Here is a 12955-nt window from a genome sequence, read left to right on the forward strand (position 1 = left end):
AGTCGAATAATTATTTATTTTTTATGTAAAATATACAACAGCTGACATAAATACAGAGCAGTTGATTTGTACATCAATGCAGGCATCCCAACCTGAAAAAAAGTAATTTCAGAAAGGTGTCTTTCTCATTTCTGGGAGGGGGGGGACCCCCCTGAAATAATGGCAGATAGCAAAGAAGCTAATGCTACCCGTGCTATCTGCTGGGTTTATTTTTTTATATTCTGAAAGCTGCTGCCGTCAGAATACAGAAAAAAAAAAAAAAACAGCATAAGAATGAATAACTAGATTGCTATTGGCCATCTCAATTTGCAATAGCCAATAGCAAGCTGGCTATTGCACTCGCCCTCTGATGTGATCAATCAGTTCAGGAGGACCTGATGGAGAACTTCAGGTCCACCTCTGCTGATTGACAACAGCAGTGGGTGGGTGCAATAGCTAGCCTGCTATTGCAAATTGAAATAGCCAATAGAAGTCTAGCTATACATTCCTATGCTGGTTTATTTTTCTTTCTTCTCTGACTGACGGCAGCCAGCGGCCCCGATGTCAGAAGAAAAAAAAACAGATAGCATGGAAAGGTTTACTCTGCTAGATCGAACAGAGTAAACCTTTCTGGGACAAAATGGTTCTCTCCCGGGCGGCCGGGAGCCGCTATCTAATAACGGGAGACTCCCGCAACATCCGGGAGGAGTTGGGATGTCTGGGCTTGCCTTAACGCAGCTGTAGGCAACCTCGGCACACCAACTGTGGTAAAACTATACATCCCATCATGCATCTGCCTCTGGGAGTCATGCCTGTGGCTGTTGGAGTCTTGCAATGCCTCATGAGACTTGAAGTTCCCTAACAGCTGGAGTGCCGAGGTTGCTTACCCCTGTCTTAACATAACGCACCAGGGCACCAAGAAATAAACAGCCCCTAAAAGTCACATTATCTTTTGTGCTTTTTCTGAGTGCCAATTACTATAATAATAAATTACACATATAGTTCTGAGTGTTTATAATGATATAAATTGAGAAGCCTGATGGAAAATTAAAGCTGACTTTTTATTTGCTACACAGCATCCTGCCCTCAGTTTTGATGCAAGCAGTGGGCTGGCACTTTGGAGGAGTTATGCAAATATCAAAATGTAAATGTCTGACAGTTGAGCAGCATGCAGGCCACCATATATAACTCCCCCATGTGATGCCCAGCCTCCATGATTGTAAAAACTGAAATTCAAATCATTGAAATGGGAGGGCCAGGGGCAGTAAGGCCCGGGAAGAAAAGTGCTAGATCAGGTGTAGGCAAACTCTAGCCCTCCAGCTGTGGCGAAACTACAAAGCCTGCCATGAATCTGCCTTTTGGAGTCCTGTCTGTGGCTGTCAGAGTCTTGCAAAGCCTCATGGGATTTGTAGTTTTACAACAGCTGGAGGGCCGGAGTATTCCTTCCCCTGGGCTAGATGATGCTGGACATCCACCACCCAGGAAATAATGCGGGCTCTACCTGACTTGCTGCAGCTTCTAATGACAAGCTCACAGTGTGCAGTGAAATCAAAGAAAGCCATTACTAGGCTAGTTAAGGAGTGGTCCAAAAGGGGGTCAGGAGGGTACAGATGACCATTGGTAGGCTGACATGAGGAGGTCCAGGAAATGGGTGTAGCAAGGTAAAATGCTTGCACAGCTGACACATGTATTTGTATGAACCTTAAAATAGTATATTTCCCATTATATGATTTATGTTTTCAGGATATTAATTAGGAACTTTAGTATCTTGTATAAAAATGTATTTTGTGGTTTGTACCAGCACTTTAACCAATCCCTCAGCCGGCCCATCAAGAGCATTCAAAAGGCAACTGTATGCCCAATGACAGCTATAATAGCCAATCAGAAGCTGGATCCTATCGTAGATATTCTGTGTCTTCTAAGTGTCTTTAATAAAAGACGCCTGCAAGCTGGAGGCTGGGGACCCGGGGCACCTAGAAATAGATCTGGGACACGTGCCCCAGGGACCAGGACATCACTGGGTGGTTGGCAGTCCCTAGATTATTTTGTCACATTTCTTCCTTAGCAAAATCTCCAGGGACATAATAAGTATTAAAGGGAAAGCTTTGCAGAGGAAATAAAAAGGGATTCTCAGAAAAGCTATAGAGAGGATGTAAGTCAGGACCTGAAGGGACTTACCAAACACCTACAGAGAAATGTAGAACTTTCCAAACCTCTACACGTAATCACACCGCTCAGCCTCCTCCACTTCTGCAATTCCCAGTGGCAGTTCCAAGTTTCACATAAAGCACCACCTGCTGGTGAAATCTCGTACTACCACAGACATAAAAAAGTAGTGGTCGGACCACCCACACTTCTCGATGAGATGCCCACATCTAAAAGGGGTCTCACTGTGCTTAATTACTGCTGAATTCCATATTTCTTTGACATTCTGAAGCACACTGAGATGGGTGGAGATTACATTGCTTGGTTTGTAATGGTGGTACAGCCTTGAACTCTGCCACTGGGGTACCCAAAAGATGCGAGAAAAAAAAGTTGGGAGAAATGTCCTCTATTACAGCGCTGCCCCTGAGGTGAGGGTGAACAAATATCGCTTGCGTTACTAAGTGTGTGGCTCCTAAAAATTGACAAAAGATGCGAGAAGCCATCAGGTGATTCAATAAGCGAATGTCCACTCTCAAATGCACTACTTTGACTGGACCAACTATTTAATCAATTAATTAGTTATCATGCAAAACTCAAAATATTGTCTAACAATTTAGAATATAACGTCTAGTAGAAATGCACAGGATCCTTTAAGTTTAGACCTCCAGATCCATAGACATAGGCACCAATCACATTGGTTATTTAAAGGGGTAGAACTTCCAACAGTGATATTTTATTACTGGTGGAGTCTGCTAGGTTGAGTTACCAATAGCCTTCTTATGGCTTTGGTGGCCTTCAGTGATGAAGCTCCCAGCCACCTTTGCTATTAGTAATCTCATTGCATGTTACAGTTCCTCCTGCTACGTTCTCAAAAAAAAAAAAAAATTTAAATGGTCAGGGAGAGTGGGAACCCATCATACCAGGCGTGCAGACCCAGGAACTCACTGGCGAACTCTTACCACCAGTCCTTCAAGCAAAAGAAATCCACCGCACATTGAAATACCAGTTTTAGATGAGCTAACCCTTCAACTGTCCTCTTAAAATTTAAATTTTGGACTTGAATGGAGTCTTAATTATGGCTGAAAACATCAAACACATATGTACTCACAGATTATCGGGATGGTGATGTTCTCCGAAACTTCATTGGTGTCGTTTGCTGTGCCCACACAGCGGTATGGTCCGCCCTGCCACTCGGAGATGTCACTGAGCTCAAGGAGCAAGCGGCCGCCGCTGCGAGAAATGTTGGCATTGAAGAACCAGCATCTGAGATAACGACTGGTGTCCAGCTGAAACCAGCTCTTCATCCACTGATAGAGAAGAGGAGAGAAAACATCATAAATGTATATAAGTAACAGAATATCTGCTATAAAATGCAAAAAATGTTTTTGCCCTGGACTATGCGCTGCACCCATTGCCAACATAGCAAATTATTAAAGCTACTTGTATGACAGCCCCACTGATCACAGGAGAACAACGGACAATGGTAAGATATAACACTACAAAGATGGAGGTCAGGTAAGGGACGTCACCGCCCCCTCCACACAGACACGGTATGAGGACTTTGATACATTCCGGCTCAAATGTAAGGAATTCTATGGTGACAAATATTTGCTTCTGATAACGGTCAGCAGGTGATATACTGTATGCAACGATACTTTTCAGTATATAAATTACTTTTTTTATACTTTATTTCACATACCCGTGTTAATATTTTTCTCTACATTTACATGCAGACCAAGCTGGCCAACAAAAGTGACAGTTGTTACAACTACTGTCACTTTTTCCGGACACCTTAGTGCAAGGGACACAAAGCACACTGGGAATCCAGGACGTTGTTGGAAGTGATGGGCAGACGGAAGGCGGCACTCGCTACATAAAAGTTTTTGGTTTTTTTTCCAGGAAAGTTTTTATTCCATTACCAAAAACAACTCTCCTTTAACGACTTTCATTTTCATTGTCTCTCCACCTTCATATGCGGGGTGTCTAAATAGGACTGTGCAGTTTAGAAGGTACCTGAGTTAGACCCAGTGCACTCTGTAATATAACAGAATTGATCAGACCTGCCCCTCCATGTCTCTGCATTACAAGTCTGTGTGTGGACACTTCTGCCGAGGGGTGTGGCTTTTACTCAGCTCTGCCAGCACAAAGGGAGTGCAATACAAGTCTCTGTGTGGACACTTCTGCCGACGGGTGGGGCTGGTACTCAACTCTGCCTACACAGAGGGAGTGCAATACAGGCTGTGTGTGGAAACTTCTTTCAAGGTGCGGGGCTATTACTCAGCTCTTCCAACACAAAGGGGAGTGCAATACAAGTCTGTGAGTAGACACTTCTTTCAAGGATTGTGGCTGTTACAAAGCTTTTCCAACACAGAAAGGAGGGTAGAAGTCAGTGTGCGGACACTTCTGCCGAGGGGTGGGGCTGGTACTCAACTCTGCCTACATAGAGAGGGTGCAATACAGGCTGTGTGTGGACACTTCTGCCAAGGGGTGTGGCTATTACTCAGCTCTACCAACACAAAGGGAAGTGCAATACAAGTGTGTGCGGACACTTCTGTCAAGGAGTGTGACTGTTACAAAGCTCTGCCAACACAGAGAGGAGTGTACAAGTCTGTGTGTGAACCCTTCTGCTGATGGGTGTGGCTGGTACTCAGCTCTGCCAACACAGGGGGAGTGCAATACAAGTCTGTGTGTGGACACTTCTGCCAAGGGTGTAGTGGTTACTCAGAATTGTATTGCACACCCCGTGTTAGTAGAGCTGGGTACCAGCCACAGCCCTTGGCAGAAGTGTTCACACACAGACTACACTCCTCTCTGTGTTGGCAGAGCTGAGTAACAGCCACGCTCCTTGAAAAAAAGTGTCCACATACAGACTTGTATTGCACTCCCCCTGTGTTGACATAGCTGTGTGTGGACACTTCTGCGGAGGGGTGCGGCTGGTACTCAGCTCTGCCAACACAGAGGGGAGTGCATGTAGCAGCATTTTCACTAAAAGAAAAAAGCTATTTTAGGGCATTTTCTACCAAAAAGAAATCTCAAATCATAACATATGGCGGTACAGGACTATAAAGAGATAAAAAAGCTGTGATATTTCAGCTGGCTCTAATGTGACTGAAAGTAGTGTTGGTACTAAGAGGTTGGTGTAAATGGAAGTTTCGGATAAGAAAAAAAATAGGAAAGATAAATACTACAAAACAGGTAAAAGAGTAATTTAGAATTTCTTCTTCCAGCCCAAAACACAAAGGACGTACTCCAAATACCACGCTCTTTTGCAGCAAGAAGCAATATATTGCACTTGACAATAGTAAAGCAAACCTTCAACGAAACCTTTAAAAACACCCCTCGAGTTCTGATCACAACCCCAGCCAAGAAAACGAGCCGAGTACAAAGCCAAAAGGCTGCAGATTTCACACAATGGCGTCACTTGCTAGAAGAACTAGATGACTGTTTATATAAGACAAGGAAGTAAGCAAAGAAAGCAGGAAGAAGGGGGGGGGGGGCGCAACCACAAGTATGGAAACTAAAGTAAAATATTGCTAAATGTGGCTAGACCGGTTAAAAACCACATCGCCGTCACCAGCGTGGCTGCAATTTCAATGCAAGCGAGAACTTGAGAGATTTAAAAAAAAAAAGCACCTTAACCCCTGAAAGTAAAAGGTTTCCTAGTGCGGAGGTACGAGGAAACGAAATAGTATAACAAGCTGCAAATCAATGGAGGGCGTACGCGGAACTGTCTGCTAGAAGGTTAATTCAATTACAGCTTCAATTTTATTTCAACATTTGAAATGAAAGCCGAAGTTTAATCTGCTTATAATTTGCCTTCCCTGGCTGCTCCTTTGCCCCTCATCCACATGCTAATGCAATGTTTAAACAAAATGTTTCTATTTTATTACATATCTAATGAAAATGTCACCACAGGGTATCGGTGCTTCTCAAGGCAATACGGACCTTAGCCCTGATGCAAGCAGTGGGCTGGCTCTTGGGAGGAGTTATGCAAATATCAAAATGCCTTGATGGAAGGGTGTCAGTCTGGAGGAGTGGGTGTGGCTGTGTTCTATTAAAGTTTGTGACTACGTTAAAATGTGTGAGCGGGGACGTGGTCACACATTTTAACGTAATCCTGCCCATTTTTACAACGTTGGAATGTGTGACCAGTCACGTGGTTACACATTTTAACACAGTTTTTCGGCAGTGGAATGTGTGACCACCAATAGGTCAACCATTCCAGCACTTTCTCAGCTGTTCCAGGGCAGATCGGCATCGCAAAACGTATGTGCAGGAGAACCGATCTGCCCTGGAACAGCTGATCGGTCCTGAAATGTCACTTCTATCCAACTTGAGTGTGATTTGACATTACGCAAAGTCGGATAGAAGTGACATTTCAGGACCGATCAGCTGTTCCAGGGAAGATCAGTTATCCTGCACATATGATCTGCGATGCCGATCTGCCCTGAGCTGAGAAAGCGTTGGAATGCTTGACCTATTGGTGGTCACACATTCCAACACTGAAAAACTGGGTGGGATTACGTTAAAATGTGCGACCGGTCACACATTCTACCACTGTAAAACTGGGCGGGACTGCAGAGATGTTACAGGAGATGGTCAGGGACTGCAGAGATGGTCCAAGAGATGGTCAGGGACTGCAGAGATGGTCCAAGAGATGGTCAGGGACTGCAGAGATGGTCCAAGAGATGGTCAGGGACTGCAGAGATGTTACAAGAGATGGTCAGGGACTGCAGAGATGGTCCAAGAGATGGTCAGGGACTGCAGAGATGTTACAAGAGATGGTCAGTTCTTGCTGACTGGGGACATACTTCAGAAGACAGTAGAATCCATAGCACAATATATGACACTGCCCTTGAGAAGGCCATGCTTCCACATCTGTGCCCTCCACAGCTCACTGCAAAATCCATTATAAAATGTTAAGAGGAAAAACATAAAGAGAGAAAAAAGGGGAAAAAAAACAAATCAAACCATTTAAATACTGAAACTCTAAAATATATTCAGACTATAGTCTGGAGGGTCTCTGAGGGCCACCCAGTACATGCCAAAGTGGCACCCAGACCAGGTTGGCCACCAGGGTTGCAGACTGAGGTGTATGGGTCTTGGCCTTTCCATCCAGCCCCCCCACCCCCCCTCCCCCATGCACACACTCTGGCAGAAAGCTGAAAAACAAAGACTAGATGCCTAGCATAGCAGTGCGGGCGATAAACAAGCCTGTGACGTACGTGTTTTCCTGTTTGGCCGAGATGTCACGCAGATAAAAGGAACCATCCTGAAGAAGTTATAGCAGAGAACAGCCATGTGACAAGCTTTACAACACTTCCTCCAGCAGTCTAGTTATGCATATCTCTTCTACACTTGAACTTGCGTTCCCAGTATAGGACGGGGAGATTCCACTTTTATGGTAAACAAGAAAGGGGAAATTGGCGGGAAATCTAATGGTGTATGGCCAGCTTTACTTTTAATATACAATGCTCACAGCAGTCACGGCCTTCTTTCCCTAAAGCTCAGGGTCAAAAACAGCACACAAAACAATAGTTTCCCATCCACTTTTTTCCTTTTTCTTTTTTAAGATTGACAAAAAAAAATAAATATATGTTATGAATACAATTCTGTTTGTATTCAGCAACGGCGCTCAATATTTTCAGAATGACTAATCCGCCAGTGTGCAGCTCTTTTAATACGCGATTTCTTTTGTGGTCTTGTGCTCAAGCCGACGGCAACTCCATGGAAACACATGGAACTGCTGTGAGATCAATAGCTGCAGATGCTACCTGAATGTTTCTGGGCTTACTTCCACTAAAGTGAACCAATGGGAATATAAAAGTTGGATTTGCACATGTTACGGTGGGTCACTCTGATGCAGCCAGAGCCCCCCTGAAGTGGCCATGAAAGTACAGACTTTTTCAAAGTCAGTATTTGCATAGGCACCACCCCTTTCCTTGCCCGAACATATTACATAGTTACATAGGTTGTTCACATATTGGCGAGCACATGGAGGTCATATTGTGATGGCTAGACGACTGAGTCAGAGCAAGTCCAAAACTGCAGCTCTTGTGGGATGTTCCCGGTCTGCAGTGATCAGAATCTACCAAAATTGGACCAAGGAAGTAAAACCGATGAACCAGCAACAGGGCATGGGCAGCCAACACTCATTAAAGCACATGGGGAGTAAAGTCTGGCCTGTGTAGACTGATCCCATAGGAGAGCTACCGGAGCTCAAATTGATGAAAAAGTGAATGCTGTTCCAATAGAATGTCTAAACACAGGATGCATTGCAGTTTGTCACATATGGGGCTGCATGGCCAAAGACGGTCAGGGTGCCCATGCTGACCCGTATCCACCACCGAAAGCACCTACAATGCATATGTGAGCATCAGAACTAGACCACGGAGCAATGGAAGAAGGTGGCCTGGTCTGATGAATACATCATGTGGATGGCCGGGTGCATGTGGTGAAGAGATGGCACCAGGATGCATGATGGGAAGAAGACATGCCGGCGGAGGCAGTGTGATACTTTGGGCAATGCTCTGCTGGGAAACCTCGGGTCCTGTCATTCATGTGGATGTCACTTTGACACGTACCACCTCCCTAAACATTTTACTCATGGAAACGGTATTTCCTGGTGGCAGTGGTCTCTTTCAGCAGGAAAATGAGCCCGGCCACACTGCAAAAATGGTTCAAGAATGGTTTGAGAAACACAACGAGTTTGAGGTGTTGACTTGGCCTTCAAATTCTCCAGGTCTCAATCCAATTGAGTATCTGTGGGGTGTGCCTCACATCCATCTATGGAGGCCTCACCTCACAACTTACAGGACTTAGCCCTCGTTCACACCTGAACGTTTTGTAGCGCGTTCTACGCTCGACGAACGCTCTACAAAACGCTCAAAAATATAAATCCCATCGTATTCAATGGTCTCGTTCCCAGGGACGGGCGTATTTCCGCCCGTCCCTAACGCGCTACAAAACGGCCCACGCCTGAAAAGGTACAGGTACTACTTTGGGCCGTTTTGTTGCGTGTTTCCATTGGGATACAGCCAAGTAGCCTTCGGAAACGCGCGTTTGTCGCGCGACTTTTTTACTGCGAATCGCGGTAACAAAACGCACGACAGACTCGCATATGCAATACGCCTAGGTGTGAACGAGACCTTAAGGCTCTGTTCACACCTAGGCGTATCAAAAATGCGCGTTTGTCGCACATTTTTACCGCAATTCGCTGTAAAGAAACGCGCGACAAACGCACGTTTCCGAGGGCTACTTGGCTGAATCCCAATGGAAACGCGCGACAAAAAACCGCAAAGAAGCTCATGTACCTTTTCAGGCGTAGGCCGTTTTGCAGCGCGTTCAGACGTGCTGAAATATGGCAAGGTGTGAACCATAGAAAACAATGGGATTTTCATGTTTGAGCGTTTTGTAGACGGTTCGTAGAGCGTTGGAACGCGCTACAAAACGTACAGGTGTGAACCAGGCCTAAAGGATCTGCTACTGATGACTTGTTGCCAGATACCACACCATACCTTCAGTGGTCTAGTGGAGTCCATGTCTCAAAAGGTCAGGAAAAGGGGGACCTACTCAATGTTAGGCAGGTGGTCATAATGTTATGGCTGATCAGTGTATACACTAGGGATGCACAGATACTTTTCGAGTACCAGTGCAGATACTTGGCATTTTCATGACAACTACCAGAGTTGCAGCTGGGACCGGGCTCTGGCGCTCCACCACTGTCCTGAAATCATTAGTTGATATTGTTTTTGAAAAACTGTCACAGGACAATAAACAAAAATGTATCAGTACTCGTACTTGTAAGTACCCGGCAAGCACCAGTACTCGTACTCGCAAAACTGGTATCGGTGCATCCCTTTATTTATATTTATAAAAACAAAATCGTACATTAAAACAGAGATGTACAAATCCCGGGAGCTCCGTGTGCTCCTTACAAATGGCAGCCGCCTCCTAATTTGTAGAATTTTTCTCTAGTGTAGTCTTGGAGCTCAAAAGTATCGGTACATGTACTCGTACCGAGTACTGTACTTGGTATCTGTGCAACCCTAGTATACACCCCCAGATATATATTCTAATGAGCTATAATACGCTATCACTGTGCACTCCTGAACAGGATGAATGGGATACAATGCTGGGTGGATTGGACTTACAATAAAACCCTATAAGAAGCATCGGTGAGGCGCTGAATCCAAATCAACAACCCTTCATAAGACGTCATCCGTGGAGCCTTATGGCTTTGATTCGGCTGCTTTTCACAAAGTGGGGCACTGCTCAGGAAAAACGATGTCCCCCATAATGGGATATCCATTTGTAGGTTAGGACAAAGAGTGCCAAATGACCGTCTCAAGAGTCCAAAAGTCCTTTAATAATATGACAATTTGACAAAATAAAAAGGCAGTTGACTTGTTTCGGGGGCCAACAATCCATCAGGGATACAAAAGATATCGGAAAATAAGAGAGCATTGAAAAAAAAAAGTGAAAGAAACAATCGTAGTCTTTTAAAGGAAATATCTGTAACAATTTAACGAGCAATAATGACGGAGGTTCTAACTGGTCTCCGTTCTACTTTTGGCTTTGGATATATTTGTTTGTTACACCTTTAGGTCCCCCCCGTATAATGGCACTCAAAACCCGAGAAGCCCTCAGCATCCCATTTCCTCCGTTGGCCTTTAAAAGAATTTTAAAAACCCTAAAAAGTATTTTCAGAAAGTGCGCAATTATCACAACATTACCCTGAAAGCAACTTCTGATGCAACGTTCACATTTCCCCCGCTTGCTGTTCCGCATTTTGATTTCTGCACTTTAGTTACAGATTTGCAGATTCTCCCTCTATCTCGGGGGGAATAATGATGATTGCCGAGTTGTTAATCAGGTCAGGCCTGATTCCAAAGGCTTGAATCAAGTGAGGTCAAGTCACCCCGTGGTCACTTCACACATCCAATCACAAAAAAAAAAAAAAAAAAGCTTAAAGTGTACGTAAAACGAAATCGCAAAAGTCTCATGGAAGCTCTGCCGTGTTATTTCAAAAGTCATTGGGGGGAATTTATCAAAACCGGAGCAGTTGCCCATGGCAACCAATCAGCATCTCTCTTCAGTTTGCTCAGTTGAGATTTGAAAATGAGACAGAGAAGCCGATTGGTTGCAGGGCAAATTACATGTCCTGCGACGCACTTCAGCTTCACTCCTATTGCGCAGGAAGCCGGTTAAAAAAAAAAGTTGTTTGCATGAAGTCATTTTCCCAGTAACGGGTTTTTGTCGCTTCTTCTTCCAGATGAAGAAACATTTGTCTTTTTTTTGTCGCCTTTGTCAAATCGGCGCGGGAAGACAGATAATGCGACAGAGTTTGCGCACTCTCCGTCGCCGCCGTAATCCTTTTCCATTAGAATAAAATAAACCTGGTTTGTCAGCAGCGTGGATTGCGCCTCTGAGTATTCCTACTCGGCGGCGGTGGCGGCGCTCCTGTAAGCGGCTTTTTTAGACCATCCATCACCGATCGCGCGGCATAAACAAACACGCCGTGACGTTTCTCCACGAGCTGAATCAGAGCGGAACGCGGGCGCCGAGCGGGTCCTCAACACGCCGATAATTGTATTTGCTTTTCATTCTTACAAGTAAAAAGTTGGTGTTCCGTCTTTGTTTAGTGGAGAACAAACACTCCTAATAAATTCGTTTTTCATTTTCCGCGCCCGGAGACGGATTTTTAGGAGGCAAAATGAAGGTGAACCGAAAAATTTATTATCTACTTTTATGTTTTTTAAACGCCGCAAAGCGGCTGCGACTAATCTGAACGCTGACGTGTGTAGCTGCATATACCGCAGCGGTGTACACGGCGATGGCATACAAGCCTCACGATAATATGATCAGGGCAGATATGTGAACAGCTTTAATGATCTTTTGGCGGGTGAACGCGTCGAGCGGCTGCGAACAGCAAACCAAGTTGAATAGGTGAATGCCAGGCATCCAGTTAAAGGCACAGTCCACTTTTTATTTTTATGAATGTGCCCAAAATCAGAAAATGAACAAAAAAAAAAAAGTGCATTTGTTCACCTTTTTTGCATGACCCAAATCTAACCCCGGACCTCCCTCTCCCCCAACCCCCGCTAAAATATGTACAGAGAAGCTGCTTTTATTGCTCCCTGTGATGTCATCACCAGGCTTGAAAAACCCTCCCAGGGGGAGCTGCTGGGATCTCAGTTCCTATTGACATAGACACGCCCCCCAGAACTACAGCTGCCAAGAGCCCCATGCCTAAACATAGGGTTTGGGCCGCCTCTTGGGAGTCATGGCCGCAGCATTGTTTTGCTGGGAAGGAAATCAACCAGGCATGTCACTGCTGGGAGCTCAGTTTCTATTGACAGGACACACCACCCAGAACTACATCTGCCAAGAGCTCTTTCCTACGCATCGTATGAGAGCTGTTTCTTCTGCAGCGGTATTGTCTTGATGGAAAGGAAAAACCGACCAGACATGCAAAACTCTTGCGGGGGCAGCTGCTGGGAGCGGACATGAGCACAACCCCAGAGTTACATCTCCCAAGAGCCCTTTCCCTACACACAGTGTGCAGGCTTGCTCTTGAGAGTCGAGGCAGCAGCATCTTTCTATTAGGAAAGATATCAACCAGGCATGCACAATTCTTGCAGGGGCAGGTGCTGAGAGCTCAGTTGCTACTGACATAAGCACAACCCCAGAACTACATCTCCCAAGAGACCTTTTTCTACACATAGCGTGCTAGTATGCTCTCGGGAGTCAAGGCAGCAGCATTGTTTTGTATGGAAAAAAATCAATGCATGCATATGGAGTGGGACAGAGGGGCGGCGGGGGCAGGGGG

At 45.1% G+C, this 12955-nt stretch overlaps 1 protein-coding gene across 1 annotated transcript in view; it reads right to left on the reverse strand.

Moving 5' to 3' along the window:
• The window catches only part of LOC108785534, a 36090-nt gene that overhangs the window by 11656 nt on the left and 11479 nt on the right, over positions 1–12955 (reverse strand). The window contains exon 3 of the mRNA XM_018554622.1: positions 3233–3431. Coding sequence (XP_018410124.1) covers positions 3233–3431 — 199 coding nt within the window. The remainder of the gene's footprint in view (positions 1–3232; positions 3432–12955) is intronic.

Source organism: Nanorana parkeri, unplaced genomic scaffold (genome assembly GCF_000935625.1).
Source record: "Nanorana parkeri isolate BGI_ZX_2015 unplaced genomic scaffold, ASM93562v1 scaffold166, whole genome shotgun sequence".
NCBI lineage: Eukaryota > Metazoa > Chordata > Amphibia > Anura > Dicroglossidae > Nanorana > Nanorana parkeri.